Source organism: Ranitomeya variabilis, chromosome 2, assembly GCF_051348905.1.
Source record: "Ranitomeya variabilis isolate aRanVar5 chromosome 2, aRanVar5.hap1, whole genome shotgun sequence".
NCBI lineage: Eukaryota > Metazoa > Chordata > Amphibia > Anura > Dendrobatidae > Ranitomeya > Ranitomeya variabilis.
The window spans coordinates 549,762,151-549,786,270 of NC_135233.1; the positions used below are offsets into that span (position 1 = coordinate 549,762,151).

The 24,120-nt window shown below is 46.8% G+C and overlaps 1 protein-coding gene across 1 annotated transcript; it reads right to left on the reverse strand.

Annotated features, from left to right (window-relative positions):
• Window positions 1–4,144: 4,144 nt before the first annotated feature.
• On the reverse strand, window positions 4,145–10,890 carry TMEM170A (transmembrane protein 170A). Its single transcript, XM_077288181.1, has 3 exons — window positions 9,912–10,890; window positions 8,894–9,064; window positions 4,145–4,936 (listed from the first exon to the last, which is right to left on the reverse strand). Exons 1-3 carry the CDS (start codon window positions 10,030–10,032, stop codon window positions 4,806–4,808), a joined length of 423 nt encoding a protein of 140 aa, XP_077144296.1. The 5' UTR covers window positions 10,033–10,890; the 3' UTR covers window positions 4,145–4,805.
• Window positions 10,891–24,120: the final 13,230 nt, after the last annotated feature.

The window sequence follows — 24,120 nt, forward strand, 5'->3', positions numbered from 1 at the left end:
AGAGGACCTGTCCCCTGATTTAAAATATATTGGTTAAATATATTGTTAAGATCCCTGTGCACCAATGATCCTGCAGCTTTTTTCCATTTTACACTGCGTTGCACCAATGCAGAGATATTCACATTTAGTTCTTCTGGAGAGCAGTATGTGAAATCTCTGCTTGTAGTGCATCTGGGCGTTTCTACAGCTTCTTCTCTGGGGGTGTGATCTTTCACCCCTCCATGCAGATGCTGCCAATCAAAACTTAGCAGTTGATCCAGCAGTTTAACAGTCTTATATAATGCCAAGCTATGATTGGCAGTGTCTAGGAGAGAGAGGAGTGAAAGTGCACACCTCCAGAGAAGACTGCAAATAAACTCCTAGTTGGTCTGCAAGCAGAGGTGTGATCGAAAAGCAACAAATGTGAAAATCTCTGCAATGGAGTGACTCAGTACAAAATGGAAAAAAGCAACAGCATCAGGAAGTTGTTTTTTAACAAGGTATTTAACTCAATTAAGCAAATGACAGGTCCTTTAGGTGAGAAACATGCACAGTGCAACTTCCTTGTGCATGTGTTCAGCTTCCATAAAATCACCAACTGCATGGGTCACACACCAGTTTGGGCACAGATTTCAACTCTTGCATACTGTTGGGAATAATCTGAGGCAGATTCTGAATATAAAACAAACATTAAATATCGATATTAAAATCCTCAGCTCATGTTCTCAAATTCTGCTGTACATGGGAGAGGATTTCAGAGCCCCATTCACAAGCAGTATGCGGTGATCTGTTGCAGATTTTTTGTTGTAGAATTAGGACCTAACAGCAACAAAAATGTGCCACAGCCCAATAGCCCGACGTGCTTAACTGTATCATCAGGTAGATGCTTGCTGGTGCAAGAGATCGGTGTCAAACCAAGTACAAAAATTAATTATATCACGACCCTGACTAAATGAGGAAACAGGAGGGCGACGAGTCAAGGAAGGCAGGGCGATGCCACATTTATAAAAACCTGTAAAGGGTGTTCCTTATGTTTAAAACTAATCTCAGCTGAACCAAGAAAAAGATATCACATCTTATGCGATTAGGAAAACCCCCATGAAGAATGATGGCTGTCAGACAATGATGGTTTGTTCCGACAGCAACTTTCTCCAGACTCCTCTGTACACAGGAGCACTCCCCTTGCCGAGTGTTCCGGTGTTATGAGAGAGCCGCTTCCAGACTCCTCTAGAGGTGGCTTACCTGACATCATCTGTCCGGGGTCTTAGATGGTTAAATAATTAGGGAACAGGCGTTACCGGAAATGAGCATTTTTTAGGCGATCCTAGGGCAGCAAACACTAGTTTTTGGTGGGTGCTTTAATAAGCCGTAAATATTCCCTGAAGGCCAAGCAGAATTCTAAGGGTCTTGTCAATAGGACCTGGAGGCATTATCTCCCAGAGGGGATCAAGTACACTCCCATTTACACGCTTGATCTTCTGCTCTGCGAGAAGCTGCCTTTTTCCCCACTAAGTGCACACTGGGGTGAAACAAGTATGCATGTGTCCTGGGGTAAGGGAATAAAAGCTTACAATTCATTCAACCTATTTTAGGCATATGGAGGCCAAGTCTATGACTGCTAATACATATATTGTGTTATTTTTGCTGCAGTCACAGTACAAAAATGCAACGATTTTGAAACATTGAACCAAAATTATGCATTTATGCATCAAAAGAACCTGCACAGTGTGAGCAGCTCTATCACACCAAAAGTTAACAAAATTCCAATGTGCATTGTTAGTGGTGGGAATAAAATTACATACCAATTTCAACACATATGTATGTATACATATACACACACACCTTCATATCTATTTATCACTCCACCACACATGCATGGGTACATGGACAACTGCAAAACGAAGTTTGATAGGAAAAGAAAGCACCATGCAGTCATGAAATCCAACAATAAGATCACTTTTATTTATACAAAACAGAATAAAAGACCAAACAGTGCATAACAGGGCTAAAAGATGACAAGGGATGTTACCAACATCATGCTAAGCCCGAGGTAGGGTGTAACCCTGAACACCAAATGTAACATACAGGTGGGCTATAAAGTGCAAATTGCAAAAAATAGTAATACCGGTAGGGGCGGCCCTTGGGGAACTTACCAAACCGAAACGCGCGTCGGGGTGGACGATGTCCCTGCGTTACTTACCATCGTCATCAAGTGATGTGCATGTCCCATTATTATCTTAACTATTCACATTTGGACCTTTGTCCGGTTCTAGTTATTGGTTATATTGCTCTACGGTTTAGATGATGCTAACGGTATTACTATTTTTTGCAATTTGCACTTTATAGCCCACCTGTATGTTTACATTTGGTGTTAAGGGTTACACCCTACCTTGGGCTTAGCATGATGTTGGTAACATCCCTTGTCATCTTTTAGCCCTGTTATGCACTGTTTGTCTGGTCTTTTATTCTGTTTTGTATAAATAAAAGTGATCTTATTGTTGAATTTCATGACTGCATGGTGCTTTCTTTTCCTATCACACCAATCGTTATCAGTGCTCTACACTTGGCTTATCTACACCTAGCCCGCATTCACATATCGCTGTGTCGCGGTAAGGGCTCGTGAACATGACTGTAAAACTCAGAAGAGAGCTATCCGTCGTTTTGACAGATCAGACTCGTCCCCCAATCAGAGTCTGATTAGTGTGATCAGCAAAATAGAACCAATTTTCTGGGATGACAGAACAGTGTTCAGACCCCGAGCCTAAGAGGTAAGGACTGCGTTGTACAGACCGGCTACAGGGCTCCTGACCCAAACCGGACAGCCCGATATGAGCTTGGGCCGGGAGCGTAATCCCAATGCCGATCACCAGTCTCTGTACAGGTCTTACTAGTAACTAGGATGAATTTTAGAACAAATCCACTGACGCAGCAAAGAAATACAGACCACAAGATGGTCCAGTCTGGATCTACAGCCACAAACGACCTGTACACACATTTGAGGTGCAGGAGGAATAAAGCCCGATCGGAATACCCATCTGAAACCTCTGCTGGCCACAAATGGATCAGGACTATGAACTATGCACCTGTAGCTGGAATTTGTTTTAGGAATTGCATATATAATAGTCAAGTATTACACTTTATAAAGGATATAAAAATCAATATAATTACATGCATTTACAGAGAGAATATCCCAAATACGAAATCCTCAAAAAGCATCTCCAGAAACAGCCGTCTCATCGTAAAGTGCAAGTTATAATATACAGGAGGATCTACTTAAACATTCACAATGGTATGTACACACACGTCATGTTGTAGGCTACATGGAGAGCATAGCTCTGACAAGGGGCGTTCACCCCGACTCGGCTCTGTATTGTCGGCCATACACATTACATGGCTGTCAGCCGAATTAAGCTTTGCCCATTTCTCCCATCTGCTGGTCGAGCGCTCCTGTGTCCTCTACGAGAAAGCAGGCAATAGACATCTCTGCCGGTGGTTTATCTCCGAATTTGGACATGCCCGATCCGACAATCAGTTGCTTGTCACCCCCACATACTTTGGAGTGTTAGCCAAACCAGTCTGTGGGTGGGTTCGGCCGACATTGGTCCAATGTGTATGGGGCGGCCTTTAGATGCATTGAGAATCGTCTCGCATTTTGATCCAGTGGCCCTTTAATGTCGCTGCCTATTTCAAATAATACAAAATTCATTATTACCCATTACTTATCCATCTCTAAAGTTATCCTGGGAGTTTTTACAACAGTTAAAACCAGAAAAAATAAAATATTAACATTCATTGGCCGCCAATAAACACTGGGAGAGATTCTTTTCAGAACGCACTCCCCGTCTCTTTGCAATCCCAGAAAAAAAAAATAAAACAATCCGGGTTCAGCAGCATTAAGACTTAAAATCAACTGAATAAAAAGTTAAAATACCATCTAGCAAATGGGGCAGAATTGGCTTTAGAAAGGATTAATTACAATACAAGAAAAGCTCCCAAACAAATAAAAAAAATACAGGGAGGCACAGATATATATATATATATATATATATATATATATATATATATATATATATATATATATATATATATATATATATATATATATATATATATATATATATATATATATATATATTTATTTTTTTTTTTTTTTTTTTTTTTTTTTAAGACGTCCACACGGGACATATTAGCTGCAGCTTTTTCACAGCGGAAATATTTGCTCCGAATTGTGTGGATTTTGCAGCATAAAACAGACAGTCTGTGGATTTATGTAAAATCTTTTCAATGCAAAATTAATATTGGGCAGATCTTTCAACTGCGCAAATTTACCCAAAGACCCCGGCTACATGGCAAATTGCTGTCCCAGTAACGGTGCCCTCTGCCATGAAGCAGAAGCTCCCATCTACTGGTTTAGGTTACACCAGCCGTGATACTTGGGCCTCGCTATTGGAGGATCCTCATACAATGATTTTCCTCCCCTGGACATAAGTGTTTGGGGCTCATGTACGGACGTCACAGTGTATCCGGGCGTTATCCCCCAGGAAGCCCCTCATCTGTATCCATAGCCCAGGTACAGAACCACCAGGACCAGAAATCCTAAGTCTATTCTCTAAAATAGAACGCTGAACTTGCTGGCATCGGCTCATCCAGAACCACCGCCGTGATTGGCCTTCTAGGAGGACTTGTGTGAAGGCAATGTGACAATCAGAAACTCCATTGTAATATAGACATAGCTGCGCGGCTCTGATGTGGAGCTTTCCTCATTCAATGCCAAGTCCAGCCACAATGTGCATACTCGGAGGTCCGGAAGGTATTGATGGATTAGGTTACAAAGTCGCTAAAACCCTTAAGAAGGAAATGACAAGCACACAGAAGGTCTGTCCCACGCCGTAGACCAGAGCGACGAGAGGAGCCATGTCCTTGGCGGCAGCTCTGTAAACCCCAGCAATGGCGGCACCTACAAAACAAAAGAAAATGGCAATGGCAGATTGAAGCTTTCAAAAGTGTCAATGGCTGAAATGTCACAAAATTAACCTCTTATCATAAGAATATGCCAGATACATATACCAATATGAGGGCGCCATTACTCCACGATAGGAAGAAGCATTCAGGTATTTATAGCTGCAGACAATCACTCCGCTCCACGGCTTGTGCTGTCTGCATCAGAAGGGAAGCTTAGCACAGGGATTGGCTGCAGTCATCACATCACGGCTGTGCCCTATAAATCAATGGTCGCCATCCTTCCTCACCTTCAGAGCCACAATCAGCTCAGAGGGTCACAAGCCACATTCTAGGCAAAGAAACTTTAGAAACCCCAAGCGTGTGCCCCCCCCTTGTCAAATATAGCAATGCCCCAAGCGTGTGCCCCCCCCTTGTCAAGTAGAGCAATGCCCCAAGCATGTGCCCCCTCTTGTCAAGTATAGCAATGCCCCAAGTACGCCCCCCCTTGTCAAGTATAGCAATGCCCCAAACGCGCCCCCCTTCTAAGTGGCAATGCCCCAAGCACGCCCCCAGTTCTCAAGTGGCAATGCCCCAAACGCGCCCCCCTTCTCAAGTGGCAATGCTTCAAGCGTCCCCCCATTCTCAAGTGGCAATGCCCCAAGTGCGCCCCACTTATCAAGTAATAATGTACAAAGTGCCCATTTATAAAAGGAATAATCTCCCAAAAGCCCCTAATAAAGTAGTAATGGCCTGAGTACCCCTTCAAAAAGGTAACAATGTCCCCTTTACATGTAGCAATGCTCCCGGAGGACCCTCCTCAATAAGAAATACAAGAAATAATGCCCCTGAGGACACCAATACAGCTCAGAGCTGGAAGCCACTGGTTGGGGACCACTGCAGAGAGGTGTCACAGGAGTAACAGCTCTTAATTAATTCAATCCTACACAAGCCGATAAGCGGAAGAAAACGTATTCCTGAAAAACCCCTTTAAAAATTTAACTTTCAGAAAAAGCTGATTAATCCCTTAACGACCGCCGATACACCTATTCACGGCGGCAATTAAGGGTACTTAAACCACAGCACCGGAAAAAGTGTATAGCGCCCCCAGAGTCGGAATTTCTCCAGAGAACGTGATTCGATCGATTTTTACTGATGTGCGATCCCATCAGAGGAGAAATAGGGTCCCACCATCGCCCCCCCCTGTACCTCTAGAGTCCAGGAATCCCACCGTGATGTCGCCCGGCATCTTCGTCCAGTAAGAAAATGTCAGGTGCAAGCGCAGTGCGCCCGCCGAGATTTGCCGGCCGGCATCAGCAACAATAGGAAGATTTTCCTATTGGTTAATTTTGATCACTGTGGTAGACCCTATCACAGTGATCAAAATAAATAATAGTAATTAAAAACCCCTTTTATCACCCCCTTGGATAGGGAACAATAATGAAATAAAAAAAATAAATTTATTTCCATTTGGGTTAGAGTTAGGCTAAAGTGAGTTGGGCTAAAGTTAGGGCTAGAGCGAGGGGTGTGTAAGGCCATGTTCACACTTCGCGGTTTTTACCACGGATCCGCGGCGATTTTGCAGCTGCGGGTCCGCAGCAGTTTCCATAGCGTTTACATTAACATGTAAACCCTATGGAAACCGCAAACCGCAGTGCACATGCTGTGGGAAAAACCGCGCAGAAACGCAGCGGTTTACAACCCGCAGCATATCACTTCTTTGTGCAGAATCGCTGCGATTCTGCACCCATAGGAATGCATTGATCCGCTTACTTCCCGCATGGGGCTGTGCCCACGTTGCGGGAAGTAAGCGGATAATGTGCGGGTGGTACCCGGGGTGGAGGAGAGGAGGACTCTCCTCCAGGCCCTGCGAAGCATAAATAGTGTAAAAAAAAAAAGAATTAAAATAAAAAATGATGCTATACTCACCTCTCAGCGCTGCACGCGGCCGGCCGGTCTGGTTGCTGTGCGAGCAGGACCTGCGGTGACGTCGCGGTCACATGACCGTGATGACGCCGCGGTCACATGACCGTGACATCACGAAGGTCCTTCTCGGCACAGCATCTTTGGAACCGGAGCGCCGCGTGCAGCGCCGAGGAGATCCGGACATCAGAGGGTGTTATTTTTACCATTACTATTGATGCTGCATATTGCTGCATATGCAGCATCAATAGTATAGGAGTAATCCCGCAGCGGAAATCGCAAAACAAACCGCGATAAATCTGCAGGGATAACCGTAGCGGTTTTGCCCTGCAGATTTATCAATTCCGCTGCGGGAGAACCCGCAGAGTACGCCGCAGAGTGTGCACATAGCCTTAGAGTTAGGATTATGGTTATGATTAAGGGTGTGGTTAGGGGGTTGTTGTGGTTAGGGTTATGGTTGGAGTTATGGTTAGGGATGTGTTGGGGTTTGGGTTGTGGTGGAGTTAGAATTGGGGGGGGGGGGGTTCCACTGTGTAGGTACATCGGGAGGTTGCCAAACGCGACGTGGCGCTCGCCATTGATTCCAGCCAATTTTGCGTTCAAAAAGTCAAATTGTGCTCCCTCCCTTCCGAGCCCTGCCATGCACCAACACAGTGGCTTCCCCCACATATGGAGTATCGGCGTACTCAGGAGAAATTGCACAACAAATTTTGTGATCCATTTTCTCCTGGTACCCTTGTGAAAAAAAAAATAGTTCCAAAGTAAATTTGTGAAAAAAAGTAAAAATGTTAAATTTTTCCTTTCACATTGCTTTAGTTCTCGTGAAGAACCTGAAGGGTTAATAAACTTCTTGAATGTGGCTTTGAGCACCTTGAGGGGTGCAGTTTTTAGAATGGTGTCACTTTTGGGTATTTCTGTTATATTGACCCCCAAAAGTCACTTCAAATGTGAGGTGGTCCTTAAAAAAAAAAAAAAAGGTTCTGTAAGTTTTGTTGGAAAAATGAGAAATCGCTGGTCAACTTTTAACCCTTATAACCTCCTAACAAAAAAAAAAAAAATGTGTTTCCAAAATTGTGCTGATGTAAAGTAGACATGTGGGAAATGTTATTTCTTAAGTATTTCGGGTGACATATCTCTCTTATTTAAGGGCATAAAAATTCAAAGTTTGAAAATTGCAAAATTTCCAAAAATTTTGCCATATTTGTTTTTTTTTCATAAATAAATCCAAGTAATATCGAAGAAATGTTACCACTAACACGAAGTAAAATATGTCATGAAAAAACAATCTGAGAATCAGTGGGATCCATTGAAGCGTTCCAGAGTTATAACATCATAAAGGGACAGTGGTCAGACTTGTAAAAATTGGCCTGGTCATTAAGCTGCAAATTGGCTCCGTCACTAAGGGGTTAAAAGAAGAAGGGGCATGAGTGATGAACGCCCCCACTCTCCATGTTACAGGCACTCCTAAAACACAAATGAAAATATGGAAAGTGAACCTTCAGATTTCCTGCTTATTGTAAGTTTACACTGGGCGTTTTTGATCTCTTGGCAGGAAAGAAGCTACAGGAAAACTACTTGATTTTTCTTTTGATTTTGGCATGCTGATAAAGTTTATTGTTGAAGAAAAAAAAAAAGTCTTATTCCATAGAATCAGGTTTTGGCAGAAAAAAAAAAAATGAAGCAAAACCTTTCCAGCAGCCATTCATTCAATAGGTGAAAAACTGTTGAAAGAGGCGACATTGTGCAAAAACCAAGCAAAGCACAAAATTCTGATAACAAAAAAACCAAGCTGTGTGCATGAGATTTCTGACATCTCAGACTGTATAACGCAGCTGAAAATATGCATACAAGACTGCAGGAAATTAATCATAATTCGATATACAGCATCTAAAAACATTCTGTGCCCGATTTTACATAAGTTTTTTTTCTCCTATGAAAGCGTTGGCGCCCGTTGTTTTCAGTGTGCTGCATCCGATATATATAATAAATACACGTTATTCACACACCCCACTGAATAGTCAGATCATTCCATCCATTTTACGGAGTCACTTACTTGTTAATATCCCTGTAGAGATCGGCCCCACGATGCCCATCAGCAGGATGCCCACCGACGTGAACCTTCCATATTTGTGATGGCGGAGGGTGAAGAGAGCCAGCAGTCCTGCGGGGATGTGCACGAAGAGTGAAGACACCAGTGCCCACAGGAATACGCCATACCACATCTCTGCAGGGACAGACAGGGGATCGGTGTGAGAGCGCAGACACCGGCCAATCAGCAGCTGCGGCTTGTGCGGCCAATCAGAGGCACCGATATACAAGGCATCTAACAGGAGCCGTCTGTTCACACAGGACAGATACAAGTGGGAAATCTGCTGTGTATAACTGAGAGCCACAGATAAAGGGATGTACTGGTATCAGAAGCAGTGTGTCATAACAAGGCGTCACAGCGCTGCAGCTAATCACTGAGCTCAGTGATCGTCTGCAGCACTGTCCAGGTGATGTCTGACACAGATCGGTGCAGCGGTGAAGACTTAGCATGGAAGGTGAGTAAAGCCAAAAAAGGGGATCTATCACCAGCTGGTATTATGTAGGGGCAGAGATCCGATTCCTGAGAGCTGTCACTTACTGGGCTGCCTGCTGCACTTATCACACTGATCTGTTAGGCCTCTCAGTACAACGCCGATAGGCACACTGTGCATAGGCAGAAAGCTGTGCAGGGTTACACAGCACTCATGAATATGGAGGACTACCTGGCAGTGGTTCACTAATCCTCCAGTGATAATCTCCTGCTGATAACGCAGTTATTATCAACACTACAGCAAACAGCCTAGTATGTGACATCGCTGGAATCAGGGTTCCTGGAGGCAGGATCACGTGACCAGCGCGTTACATCAGCACACCGCCTATAGCGCCTGCATGACACAGCTGCCTACAGGAGCACGTGACCACGTCCGGCTGCAGCGCCCCCTCCAGTACACAGACGGCACCTCACTGACAGCCACCGCCAGGACCCCGGAGACCTGACACGTGACCGGTGCCGCCGACCCCGTGTCCTATATGAGACCGCTCACCAGGGAAGGAGCACAGAGTCGTTGAACACACAGTCGAATTTCCGACCCGCGGGACAAGGCTGAGGCTCAGGATCTGTTGCAGCAGCCCGGTCTCGACACCCGGCCCTCCTCCGGTGTCCATACTGCCGCCATCCAGTATCACAGGCCGCAGCGCCTCCTCGGGATTTCCCAACTGAACTTGCCCGGGCCTCTCATCCCTCCATCCCGGGACTGGCCTCACAGACAACTTAGAAGCTCTTAGCCAATCAGCGACAGGGGAGAGTCTCTGTATAAAAACATACCTGGCCCTCAATGGGCAGAAATAATGTCAATCATTCGGCCGGCCAATGGGAGGCTTGTTATCACTGTGTAATGTGCTGGTGACGTATTATTTGAGTTAGTGACGCGCTTGGTACGTGCCGACAGGCAGGAAGCGCTGGGGCGCCATGTTTATGGCGGGCACGGCTGCCCTCACTGTGCCACTCACTGACACGGTATAGAAAGTAGCCGGATAGGAAGATTCCTGTCAGGACTGACTACAGGAGATGACCAGATCTAGTCATTAACGTCTCCGGACAATAAAGGGCCACCCTTTCACTGCCGGTCATAAATTGGGAGTCCCTCCTATTGGCTGCAGTGTGTCTGAGTGTAGACCAGTGGCGTAGAACCTGCTCGTCTGAGTCCAGGAAGGATGGCGAATACATTTTTCTAACGTGCCATGTTCACGTGGAGGTTTTTCAGGAAGCCACGTCAGGGTTCATCCTCCTGGGGCGCAGCGGAGGAGCAAGGCCGGCAGCATGGCCGCTTCAGGAAAACACCGCCGGCTTCACCTCGGCATCTTAGAGATGTGGGGTGCACATAGCCTCAGGAAATGCTCCTTTTTGGGAGATTCTTCTTCGGCCTCGATTGGAGAGGGGTTTCCATCAGGATTGCCTTAAAAATAAGGCACATGCACTTTCTTTCCCACCATGTGTTTTTCAACACCAACGCTTGGGACATCCTAAAAAGAATGAAGAAAAGGAATAAATAAAAAGAATGAGCATAATAACTTATAGGTCCAAAGAGATTGAGAGATGTTATAGATTTCTTATATATCTTGGATATGAACTGAACATGAAACATATGTAGAATATTAGGAAATCAACATAGATACATAAAAACAGGTATATATTATATTCCCTGAGCCTGATAGGTGGGGAATGTACATGGAATATACGTAGATAATAGGAGAATGAACACAATAAATAATAATAATAATATCCCATATAAACAGGTGTATATTATATTCCCTGAGCCTGATAGGTGGGGAATGTACATGGAATATACGTAGATAATAGGAGAATGAACACAATAAATAATAATAATAATAATATCCCATATAAACAGGTGTATATTATATTCCCTGAGCCTGATAGGTGGGGAATGTACATGGAATATACGTAGATAATAGGAGAATGAACACATATCCCATATAAACAGGTGTATATTATATTCCCTGTGCCTGATAGGTGGGGAATGAACATGAAATATATGTGGATAATAGAGGAATGAACACATATCCCATATATACAGTTGTATATTATATTCCCTGAGCCTGATAGGTGGGGAACGAACATGGAATATATGTAGATAATAGAGGAATGAACACATATCCCATATACACAGGTGTATATTATATTCCCTGTGCCTGATAGGTGGGGAATGAACATGAAATATATGTAGAGAATAGAGGAATAAACACATATCCCATATAAACAGGTGTATATTATATTCCCTGTGCCTGATAGGTGGTGAATGAACATGAACTATATGCAGAGAATAGGAGAATGAACGCATATCTAATATATACAGGTGTATATTATATTCCCTGTGCCTGATAGGTGGGGAATGAACATGAAATATATGTAGAGAATAGAGGAATAAACACATATCCCATATAAACAGGTGTATATTATATGCCCTGTGCCTGATAGGTGGGGAATGATTATGAAATATATGTAGATAATAAAGGAATGAACACATATCCCATGTAAACAGGTGTATATTATATTCCCTGTGCCTGATAGGTGGGGAATAAACATGAAATATATGTGGATAATAGAGGAATGAACACATATCCCATATATACAGTTGTATATTATATTCCCTGAGCCTGATAGGTGGGGAACGAACATGGAATATATGTAGATAATAGAGGAATGAACACATATCCCATATAACCAGGTGTATATTATATTCCCTGTGCCTGATAGGTGGGGAATAAACATTAAATATATGTAGAGAATAGAGGAATAAACACATATCCCATATAAACAGGTGTATATTATATTCCCTGAGCCTGATAGGTGGGGAATAAACATGAAATATATGTAGAGAATAGAGGAATAAACACATATCCCATATAAACAGGTGTATATTATATTCCCTGTGCCTGATACGTGGGGAACGAACATGAAATATATGTAGAGAATAGAGGAATAAACACATATCCCATATAAACAGGTGTATATTATATTCCCTGTGCCTGATAGGTGGGGAATAAACATGAAATATATGTAGAGAATAGAGGTATAAACACATATCCCATATAAACAGGTGTATATTATATTCCCTGTGCTTTATAGGTGGGGAATAAACATGAAATATATGTAGATAATAGAGGAATGAACACATATCCCATATAAACAGGTGTATATTATATTCCCTGTGCCTGATAGGTGGGTAGTGAACATGAAATATATGTACAAAATAGGGGAATGAACACATATCCCATATAAACAGGTGTATATTATATTCCCTGAGCCTGATAGGTGGTGAATGAACATGAAATATATGCAGAGAATAGGAGAATGAACGCATATCTAATATATACAGGTGTATATTATATGCCCTGTGCTTGATAGGTGGGGAATGATCATGAAATATATGTAGATAATAGGGGATTGAACACATATACCATATAAACAGGAGTATATTATATTCCCTGAGCCTGATAGGTGGGGAATGAACATGAAATACATGTAGAGAATAGAAGAATGAACACATATCCCATATAAACCGGTGTATATTATATTCCCTGAGCGTGATAGGTGGGCAATGAACATGAAATATATGTAGATAATAGGAGAATGAACACATATCCCATATAAACAGGTGTATATTATATTCCCTGAGCCTGATAGGTGGGGAATGAACATGGAATATATGTAGACTAGATGGCAGCCCGATTCTAAAGAATCGGGAGTCTAGAATCCATATATACTTTATTTATTCAAATGTAAGAATAATTTGGTGGGCGGGGACCCTCGGCCTCCGATTTGGTTGGCGGGGCCCCTCTGCCTCCGCTTTGGTGGGCGGGGCCGATCGGCCTTCGATTTGGTGGGCGGGGCTCCTTGGCCTCCGATTTGGTTGGTGGGGGCCTCCGATTTGGTGGGCGGGGCCCCTTATCCTCCGATTTGGTGGGCGGGGCCCCTCGGCCTCCGATTTGGTGGGCGGGGACCCTCGGCCTCCAATTTGGTGGGCGGGGCCGGGCCCCTCGGCCTCCGCTTTGGTGGGCGGGGCCGCTCGGCCTTCGATTTGTTGGGCGGGGCCCCTCGGCCTCCGATTTGGTGGGCGGGGCCCCTCGGCCTCCGATTTGGTGGGCGGGGCCCCTCGGCCTCCGATTTGGTGGGCGGGGCCCCTCGGCCTCCGATTTGGTGGGCGGGGCCCCTCGGCCTCCAATTTGGTGGGCGGGGCCGGGCCCCTCGGCCTCCGCTTTGGTGGGCGGGGCCGCTCGGCCTTCGATTTGTTGGGCGGGGCCCCTCGGCCTCCGATTTGGTGGGCGGGGCCCCTCGGCCTCCGATTTGGTGGGCGGGGCCCCTCGGCCTCCGATTTGGTGGGCGGGGCCCCTCGGCCTCCGATTTGGTGGGCGGGGCCCCTCGGCCTCCGATTTGGTGGGCGGGGCCCCTCGGCCTCCGATTTGGTGGGCGGGGCCCCTCGGCCTCCGATTTGGTGGGCGGGGCCCCTCGGCCTCCGATTTGGTGGGCGGGGCCCCTCGGCCTCCGATTTGGTGGGCGGGGCCCCTCGGCCTCCGATTTGGTGGGCGGGGCCCCTCGGCCTCCGATTTGGTGGGCGGGGCCCCTCGGCCTCCGATTTGGTGGGCGGGGCCCCTCGGCCTCCGATTTGGTGGGCGGGGCCCCTCGGCCTCCGATTTGGTGGGCGGGGCCCCTCGGCCTCCGATTTGGTGGGCGGGGCCCCTCGGCCTCCGATTTGGTGGGCGGGGCCCCTCGGCCTCCGATTTGGTGGGCGGGGCCCCTCGGCCTCCGATGTGGTGGGCGGGGCCCCTCGGCCTCCGATGTGGTGGGCGGGGCCCCTCGGCCTCCGATGTGGTGGGCGGGGCCCCTCGGCCTCCGATGTGGTGGGCGGGGCCCCTCGGCCTCCGATGTGGTGGGCGGGGCCCCTCGGCCTCCGATGTGGTGGGCGGGGCCCCTCGGCCTCCGATGTGGTGGGCGGGGCCCCTCGGCCTCCGATGTGGTGGGCGGGGCCCCTCGGCCTCCGATGTGGTGGGCGGGGCCCCTCGGCCTCCGATGTGGTGGGCGGGGCCCCTCGGCCTCCGATGTGGTGGGCGGGGCCCCTCGGCCTCCGATGTGGTGGGCGGGGCCCCTCGGCCTCCGATGTGGTGGGCGGGGCCCCTCGGCCTCCGATGTGGTGGGCGGGGCCCCTCGGCCTCCGATGTGGTGGGCGGGGCCCCTCGGCCTCCGATGTGGTGGGCGGGGCCCCTCGGCCTCCGATGTGGTGGGCGGGGCCCCTCGGCCTCCGATGTGGTGGGCGGGGCCCCTCGGCCTCCAAAGTGGTGGGCGGGGCCCCTCGGCCTCCAAAGTGGTGGGCGGGGCCCCTCGGCCTCCGATGTGGTGGGCGGGGCCCCTCGGCCTCCGATGTGGTGGGCGGGGCCCCTCGGCCTCCGATGTGGTGGGCGGGGCCCCTCGGCCTCCGATGTGGTGGGCGGGGCCCCTCGGCCTCCGATGTGGTGGGCGGGGCCCCTCGGCCTCCGATGTGGTGGGCGGGGCCCCTCGGCCTCCGATGTGGTGGGCGGGGCCCCTCGGCCTCCGATGTGGTGGGCGGGGCCCCTCGGCCTCCGATGTGGTGGGCGGGGCCCCTCGGCCTCCGATGTGGTGGGCGGGGCCCCTCGGCCTCCGATGTGGTGGGCGGGGCCCCTCGGCCTCCGATGTGGTGGGCGGGGCCCCTCGGCCTCCGATGTGGTGGGCGGGGCCCCTCGGCCTCCGATGTGGTGGGCGGGGCCCCTCGGCCTCCGATGTGGTGGGCGGGGCCCCTCGGCCTCCGATGTGGTGGGCTGGGCCCCTCGGCCTCCGCTTTGGTGGGCGGGGCCCCTCGGCCTCCGCTTTGGTGGGCGGGGCCCCTCGGCCTCCGATGTGGTGGTCGGGGCCCCTCGGCCTCCGATTTGGTGGGCGGGGACCCTCGGCTCCAATTTGGTGGGCGGGGACCCTCGGCCTCCGATTTGGTGGGCGGGGACCTTCGGCCTCCGATTTGGTGGGCGGGGCCCCTCGGCCTCCGCTTTGGTGGGCGGGGCCCCTCGGCCTCCGCTTTGGTGGGCGGGGCCGGGCCCCTCAACCTCCGCTTTGGTGGGCGGGGCCGCTTGGCCTTCGATTTGGTGGGCGGGGCTCCTCGGCCTCCGATTTGGTTGGCGGGGCCCCTCGGCCTCCGATTTGGTTGGCGGGGCCCCTCGGCCTCCGATTTGGTGTGTGCTCTGCCTGGGGCCACTGTGCTCTGCCTGGGGCCCCATATGCTGCCTGGGGCCCCTGTGCTCTGCCTGGGGCCCCATATGCTGCCTGGGGCCCCTGTGCTCTGCCTGGGGCCCCTGTGCTCTGCCTGGGGCCCCTGTGCTCTGCCTGGGGCCACTGTGCTCTGCCTGGGGCCCCATGTTCTGCCTGGGGCCACTGTGCTCTGCCTGGGGCCCCATAAGCTGCCTGGGGCCCCTGTGCTCTGCCTGGGACCACTGTGCTCTGCCTGGGGCCCCATATGCTGCCTGGGGCCCCTGTGCTCTGCCTGGGGCCACTGTGCTCTGCCTGGGGCCCCATATGCTGCCTGGGGCCACTGTGCTCTGCCTGGGGCCCCATATGCTGCCTGGGGCCCCTGTGCTCTGCCTGGGGCCCCATATGCTGCCTGGGGCCCCTGTGCTCTGCCTGGGGCCCCTGTGCTCTGCCTGGGGCCCCATGTTCTGCCTGGGGCCCCTGTGCTCTGCCTGGGGCCACTGTGCTCTGCCTGGGGCCCCATATGCTGCCTGGGGCCCCTGTGCTCTGCCTGGGGCCCCATATGCTGCCTGGGGCCCCTGTGCTCTGCCTGGGGCCCCTGTGCTCTGCCTGGGGCCCCATATGCTGCCTGGGGCCCCTGTGCTCTGCCTGGGGCCACTGTGCTCTGCCTGGGGCCCCTGTGCTCTGCCTGGGGCCACTGTGCTCTGCCTGGGTGTAGGACACTGGTGACGTCACTTATCTCCGGACATTAGCTCCGTACATTAGCTACGGACATTAGCTCCGGACATTAGCTCCGGACAAAGCCACGGAAGTTGGCACAAATTGCAGGAAGTAGTATTCTAGGCAATTATATATTAGATAATAGGAGAATGAACACATATCCCATATAAACAGGTGTATATTATATTCCCTGAGCCTGATAGGTGGGGAATGAACATGGAATATACCGTATGTAGATAAGAGGAGAATGAACACATATCTAATATATACAGGTGTATATTATATGCCCTGAGCCTGATAGGTGGGGAATGAACATGGAATATATGTAGATAATAGAGGAATGAACACATATCCCATATAAACAGGTGCATATTATATTCCCTGAGCCTGATAGGTGGGAAATGAAGATGAAATATATGTAGCTAATAGAGGAATGAACACATATCCCATATAAACAGGTGTATATTATATTCCCTGTGCCTGATAGGTGGGGAATGAACATGAAATGTATGTAGAAAATAGGAGAATGAACACAAATCTCATATAAACAGGTGTACACTATATTCCCTGTGCCTGATAGGTGGGGAATGATTATGAAATATATGTAGATAATAAAGGAATGAACACATATACCATATCAACAGGAGTATATTATATTCCCTGAGCCTGATAGGTGGGGAATGAACATGAAATATATGTAGATAATAGGGGAATGAACACATATCCCAAATTAACGTGTATATTACACCATGTTCCAAATTATTATGCAAATGGTATTCTTCTCGGAATTTCCTAAATGGTCGGTGCAAATGACAGTCAGTCTAATAAAAGTCATCACCCGTTAGATTATACATCAAATTTTATTGAAAAACCTCCCAATGATAACAGTATAATCTCCAAAATGAATACAAACTCAAAATGCACTGTTCCAAATTATTAGGCACAGTAAAATTTCTAAACATTTGATATGTTTGAACCCCCTTCCTGACATGCGCCGTACTAGTACTGCTCTGCAGGAACTGCTTTCCCACAAACCGCAGTACTAGTACGGTGGTACGATCGCGCAGTCTCGCGGTGAACACCGCGGCAATCGCGTGCGGGTGTCAGCTGTATGCTGACATCCCTCAGCAATGCCCACGATTGGCGCTAGCACCGATTGTGGGCATTTAACCCCTCTGATGCCGCTGTCAGTAGTGACAGCAGCACAGAGAACAATCGCGCAGAGAGGGGGCTCCCTGCGCTCTTTCATAACAACGTGATGCAATCCATGGAGACCTTGGATGCAAAATGGCCGCGGGGCTCCTTCCTGGTTCTTCACTGAGGTGGGTGCTGAGGTGGATAACAGTATAATCTCCAAAATGAATAAAAACTCAAAATGCACTGTTCCAAATTATTAGGCACAGTAGAATTTCTAGACATTTGATATGTTTTAAAGAACTAAAAATGCTCATTTGTGGAATTTGCAGCATTAAGAGGTCACATTCACTGAACAAAAAAGCTATTTAAGTCCAAAACATCCTAACAGGCCAAGTTACATGTTAACATAGGAACCTTTCTTTGATATCACCTTCACAATTCTCGCATCCATTGAACTTGTGAGTTTTTGGAGAGTTTCTGCTTGTATTTCTTTGCATGAAGTCAGAATAGCCTCCCAGAGCTGCTGTTTTGATGTGAACTGCTTCCCACCCTCATAGATCTTTTGCTTGATGATACTCCAAAGGTTCTCTATAGGGTTGATCCACCAATCATCCACTACTCCATCCATCTGGACCATCCAGGGTTGCTCGACACTCATCAGTAAACAAGACTGTTTGAAAATTAGTCTTCATGTATTTCTGGGCCCACTACAACCGTTTCTGCTTGTGAACACTCTTTAGTGGTGGCCGAATAGTAGGTTTATGAACCAAAGCAAGCCTTTGAAGGATCCTACACCTTGAGCTTCGAGGGACTCCAGAGGCACCAGCAGCTTCAAATATCTGTTTGCTGCTTTGTAATGGCTTTTTAGCAGCTGCTCTCTTTATCCGATGAACTTGCCTGGCAGAAAACTTCTTCATTATGCCTTTATCAGCATGAACATGACTGTGCTCAGATTCAGCCACAAATCTCTTAACAGTAAGATGATCACGCTTAAATTTCAAGAAATATCTAATGTTTTCATCTTTTGACCAAGGGATTGCACTATTTGATGCTTTTCGGCAGCAGAGAGATCCTTTTTCTTTCCCATATTACTTGAAAACTGTGGCCTGCTTAATAATGTGGAACATCATTTTTAAGTAGTTTTCCTTTAATTAGAATCACCTGGAAAACTAATTATCACATGTGTTTAAGATTGATTTCAGTGATCCATTGAGCCCTGAGACACAATGCCATCCATGAGTTTATTTGAAAAACAAAACAATTAAATCGTTTTGACACTTAAATCCAATTTGCATAATAACTTGGAACACAGTGTAGTATCGCTGCATCCGTAATGACCCGCTCTATAAAACTATCCCACTAGTTAACACCTTCAGTGAGCACCGTAAAAAGAATAAATAAAAAACAAGGCAAAAAGCAATGCTTTATCATCATACTCGCGAACAAAAAGTGTAAAAACCGCGATCAAAAAGATGGATACAAATAAACATGGTACCGCTGAAAATGTCATCTTGTCCCGCAAAAAAAAGGCAGCATACAATATCATCAGCAGAAAAAGAAAAAAGTTATAGCTCTCAGCATAAAGCGATGCAAAAACAATTATTTTTTTATTGTGTAAAAGCGCCAAAACATAAAAAAAAGCTATAAATGAGGTATCGTTCTGATCCGAAGAATAAAACTGGGGTTAGGGCTGGGATTAGGGTTAGGGGTGTGTTGGGGTTAGGTGTGTGTTGGGGTTAGGGGTGTGGTCAGGGTTATGGTTAGGGTTGGGATTAGAGTTAGGGGTGTGTTCGGGTTAGGGGTGTAGTTAGGGTTATGGTTGGGATTAGGGTTAGGGGTGTGTTGGAGTTAGGGCTGGAGCTAGAATTGGGGGGTTTCCACTGTTTAGGCACATCAGGGGATCTCCAAACGCGACACGGCGTCCGATCTCAATTCCAGCCAATTCTGCATTGAAAAAGTAAAACGGCGCACCTTCCCTTCCGAACTCTGCCGTGCGCCCAAACAGTGGATCCAATGTCGCCTATTACCCTTGGAAAAATACAAAATTGGGGGCTAAATATCATTTTTATGGAAAAAAAAAATTCTTTTTCACGGCGTTATAAACTTTAGTGAAACACTTGGGGGTTCAAATTTCTCACAACACATCTAGATAAATTTCTTGTAGGTTATAGTTTCCAATAAGGGGTCACTTGTGGGGGGTTTCTACTGGTACATCAGGGTTCTGCAAACGCAACGTGACTCCCACAGATCATTCAATCAAAGTCTGCATTCCAAAACGGCACTCCTTCCCTTCCAAGCTCTGCCATGCGCCCAAACGGTGGTTCCCCCCCACATATGGGGTATCAGCATACTCAGGACAAATTGCACAACAACTTTTGGGGTCCAATGTTGCCTGTTACCCTTGGAAAAATACAAAATTGGGGGATAAAAAATAATTTTTGTGAAAAAAAACTGATTTTTTATTTTCACGGCTATACGTTATAAACTTTTGTGAAACACTTGGGGTTCAAAGTTGTCACAACACATCTAGGTAAGTTCCTTGCATAGTTTAGTTTCCAATATGGGGTCACTTGTGGGGGTTTCTATTGTTTAGGTACATCAGGAGCTCTGCAGACGCAACGTGACGCCCGCAGACCATTCCATTAAAGTCTGCATTCCAAAACGGTTCTCCTTCCCTTCCGAGCTCTGCCATGCGCCCAAACGGTGGTTCCCACCCACATATGGGGTATCAGCGTACTCAGGACAAATTGCACAACAACTTTTGGGTCCAATTTCACCTTTTACCCTTTGGAAAATAAAAAATTTGGGACAAAAAAATCATTTTTTGTGAAAAAAATATGATTTTTTATCTTTACGGCTCTACATTATAAACTTCTGTGAAGCACTTGGGAGTTCAAAGTGCTCACCACACATTTAGATAAGTTCCTTAGGGGGTCTACTTTGCAAAATGGTGTAACTTGCAGGGGGTTTCCACTGTTTAGGCACATCAGGGGCTCTCAAAAGACGACATGGCGTCCGATCTCAATTCCAGCAAATTTTGCATTGAAAAGTCAAATGGCACTCCTTCCCTTCCAAGCTCTGCCATGCACCCAAACAGTGGTTTACAAAACTTTTAAACAGTTAACTTTTAACTATTTGTAGTCATATTCTTCTTATTCATTTTGGCTGTCTCCAAGGCAATATTTGGCGTTGGTTGCTTCCTGGCCTAGGAACAGCTTGAGTTAATGTTACGCCTGCTGCCAAGTAAGCATCATGTGTTTGATCCTCATGTACAGTCAAGTCATGTCCTGCAATAAGAGTTTGCATATCCTGGGTACGCGTAATGATTGGTGAGGTTGCCACTGCTGTTTCAGTGGTGGTCATTGTTGTAAGGATTCGGAGAAGAACCCGAGAGTGGACCCTCTGGGTCGTGACTCTAGAGCCCCCGAGGACGAGCGGACCAGATGGAACCACCCCCTATACAGGGAGTGTTAGAAGCAGGCCCAAGGGAGATAGAGACACAACAGCTGGAGCCAAAGGGATGGCTACTAAAACAAAAGAAAAGGAAAGTAGACAGACTGGAGAGAACTGGAACAGGAACGGAAGAATAAATGTATCTGGAGATTCAGGAGCGGGACACGTAAAACACCGAAGCTGCAAAAGAAACAAAGAGAAAGGTCTAGAGAACTGGGCTACAAGCAGGAGGGGCTGAGAAACGGAAAACTAGCATACGACTGTGAAAAGACAGGTATGGTAGGGTCACGGGTAGGGTTGAGCGAAATGGATCGGACAAATTAAAATATCGCCGACTTTCGGGCAAAGTCGGGTTTCGTGAAACCCGACCCGATCCTAGTGTGGGATCGGCCATGAGGTCGCCGATCTGCGAGCAAAAGTCGCGTTTCGTATGACGCTTTCAGCGCCATTTTTCAGCCAATGAAGGAGGACGCAGAGTGTGGGCAGCGTGATGACATAGGTCTCGGTCCCCACCATCTTAGAGAAGGGCATGACAGTGATTGGCTTGCTTTCTGCGGCGTCACAGGGGCTATAAAGGGGCGTGCACGCCGACCGCCATCTTACTTCTGCCGATCTTAGCATAGGGAGAGGTTGCTGCAGCTTCATCAGAAGAAGGGATATAGTGAGGGAAGATTAACCCCCAAACTGCTTGTGCTGTAGCGATTTCCACTGTCCAACACCACCTTTGTTTTGCAGGGACAGTGGAGGCTATATTTTTGTGCATCAACTCTGTTTCTTATTAGGCTGCCTCATAAGGCTCCCTGATAGCTGCATTGCTGTTTGCACCGCTGCTGTGCAAACCAACTGCTTTTTTAAAAGCAAAAATCCTGTTGCTCCTTTCTGCACAGTTATCTTGTTTATTTGTCCACACTTGTGTGCAGCAGTCCTTTTTATTGCTGCCATACTTGTCCTGAGATCATTGTAGGGAGATTGAAATTGTACTACAGTCCTTGTATTTTTTCATATATCTTCCAGCCACTTTCTGCCACTTACATTGTGTTGTTTTATACACTGGGCCTGAGTTTTGGTTCAGTCTCCCCCAAAAAAAAGTGAGATTAATTTCTCACAAAGTGGATATACTTCAGTCCTGTTAGTTTGTCGTATATCAGCCAGCCACTTTCTGCCACTTACATTGTGTTGTTTTATACACTGGGCCTGAGTTTTGGTTCAGTCTCCCCCCCAAAAAAGTAGATTTAACCCCTTAGTGACAGAGCCAATTTGGTACTTAATGACCGAGCCAATTTTTACAATTCTGACCACTGTCACTTTATGAGGTTATAACTCTGGAACGCTTTATCGGATCCCGCTGATTCTGAGATTGTTTTTTCGTGACATATTGTACTTCAAGATAGTGGTAACATTTCTTCGATATTACTTGCGATTATTTATGAAAAAAACGGAAATATGGCGAAAATTTTTAAAATTTTGCAATTTTCAAACTTTGTATTTTTATGCCCTTAAATCAGAGAGATATGTCACGAAAAATAGTTAATAAATAACATTTCCCGCATGTCCACTTTGCATCAGCACAATTTTGGAAACAAATTTTTTTTTGTTAGGGAGTTATAAGGGTTAAAAGTTGACCAGCAATTTCTCATTTTTACAACACCATGTTTTTTTTAGGGACCACATCACTTTTGAAGTCATTTTGAGGGGTCTATATGATAGAAAATAACCAAGTGTGACACCATTCTAAAAACTGCACCCCTCAAGCTGCTCAAAACCACATTCAAGAAGTTTATTAACCCTTTACGTACTTCACAGGAACTGAAACAATGTGGAAGAAAAAAATGAACATTTAACTTTTTTTTGCAAACATTTTACATCAGAACCATTTTTTTTAATTTTCACAAGTGTAAAAACAGAAATTTAACCACAAATTTTGTTGTGCAATTTCTCCTGAGTACGTCGATACCCCATATGTGGGGGTAAACCACTGTTTGGGCGCACCGCAGAGCTTGGAAGTGAAGGAGCACCGTTTGACTTTTTCAATGCAGAATTGGCTGGAATTGAGATCGGATGCCATGTCGCGTTTGGAGAGCCCCTGATGTACCTAAACAGTGGAAACCCCCCACAAGTGATACCATTTTGGAAACTAGACCCCTTAAGGAACTTATCTAGATGTGTGGTGAGCACTTTGAACCCCCAAGTGCTTCACAGAAGTTTATAACGTAGAGCCGTGAAAATAAAAAATCGCATTTTTTCTACAAAAATGATCTTTTTGCCCCCAAATTTTTATTTTCACAAGGGTAACAGGAGAAATTAGACCACAAAAGTTGTTGTGCAATTTCTCCTGAGTACGTCGATACCCCATATGTGGGGGTAAACCACTGTTTGGGCGCACCGCAGAGCTTGGAAGAGAAGGAGTGTCGTTTTACTTTTTCAATGTAGAATTGGCTGGAATTGAGATCGGACGCCATGTCACGTTTGGAGAGCCCCTGATGTGCCTAAACAGTGGAAACCCCCCACAAATGACACCATTTTGGAAACTAGACCCCTTAAGGAACTTATCTAGATGTGTGGTGAGCACTTTAAACCCCCAGGTGCTTCACAGAAGTTTATAACGTAGAGCCGTGAAAATAAAAAAATCAAATTTTTTCTACAAAAATGATCTTTTGCCTCCAAATTTTTATTTTACCAAGGGTAACAGGAGAAAATGGACCCCAGAAGTTGTTGTACAATTTGTCCTGAGTACGCCGACACCCCATATGTGGGGGTAAACCACTGTTTGGGCACATGGCTGAGCTCGGAAGCAAAGGAGCGCCATTTGACTTTCAATGCAAAATTGACTGGAATTGAGATCGGACGCCATGTCGCGTTTGGAGAGCCCCTGATGTGCCTAAACAGTAGAAACCCCCCAAAAGTGACCCCATTTTGGAAACTAGACCCCTCATGGAACTTATCTAGATGTGTAGTGAGAACTTTGAATGCCCAAGTGCATCACAGAAGTTTATAATGCAGAGTCGTGAAAATAAAAAATATTTATTTTTTAACAAAAAAGATTTTTTAGCCCCCAAGTTTTTATTTTCACAAGGGTAACAAGAGAAATTGGACCCCAAAAGTTGTTGTCCAATTTGTCCTGAGTATGCTGTTACCCCATATGTGGGGGTAAACCACTGTTTGGGCGCATGGCT

Coding starts and splice junctions, on each gene's coding strand:
- TMEM170A (XM_077288181.1), bottom strand. CDS start 10,032: ATGGACACCGGAGGAGGGCCGGGTGTCGAGACCGGGCTGCTGCAACAG. Junction 9,065..9,911: donor GACTCTGTGCTCCTTCCCTG/GTGAGCGGTCTC, acceptor CTGTCCCTGCAG/AGATGTGGTATGGCGTATTC. Junction 4,937..8,893: donor CTCTACAGGGATATTAACAA/GTAAGTGACTCC, acceptor TTTGTTTTGTAG/GTGCCGCCATTGCTGGGGTT.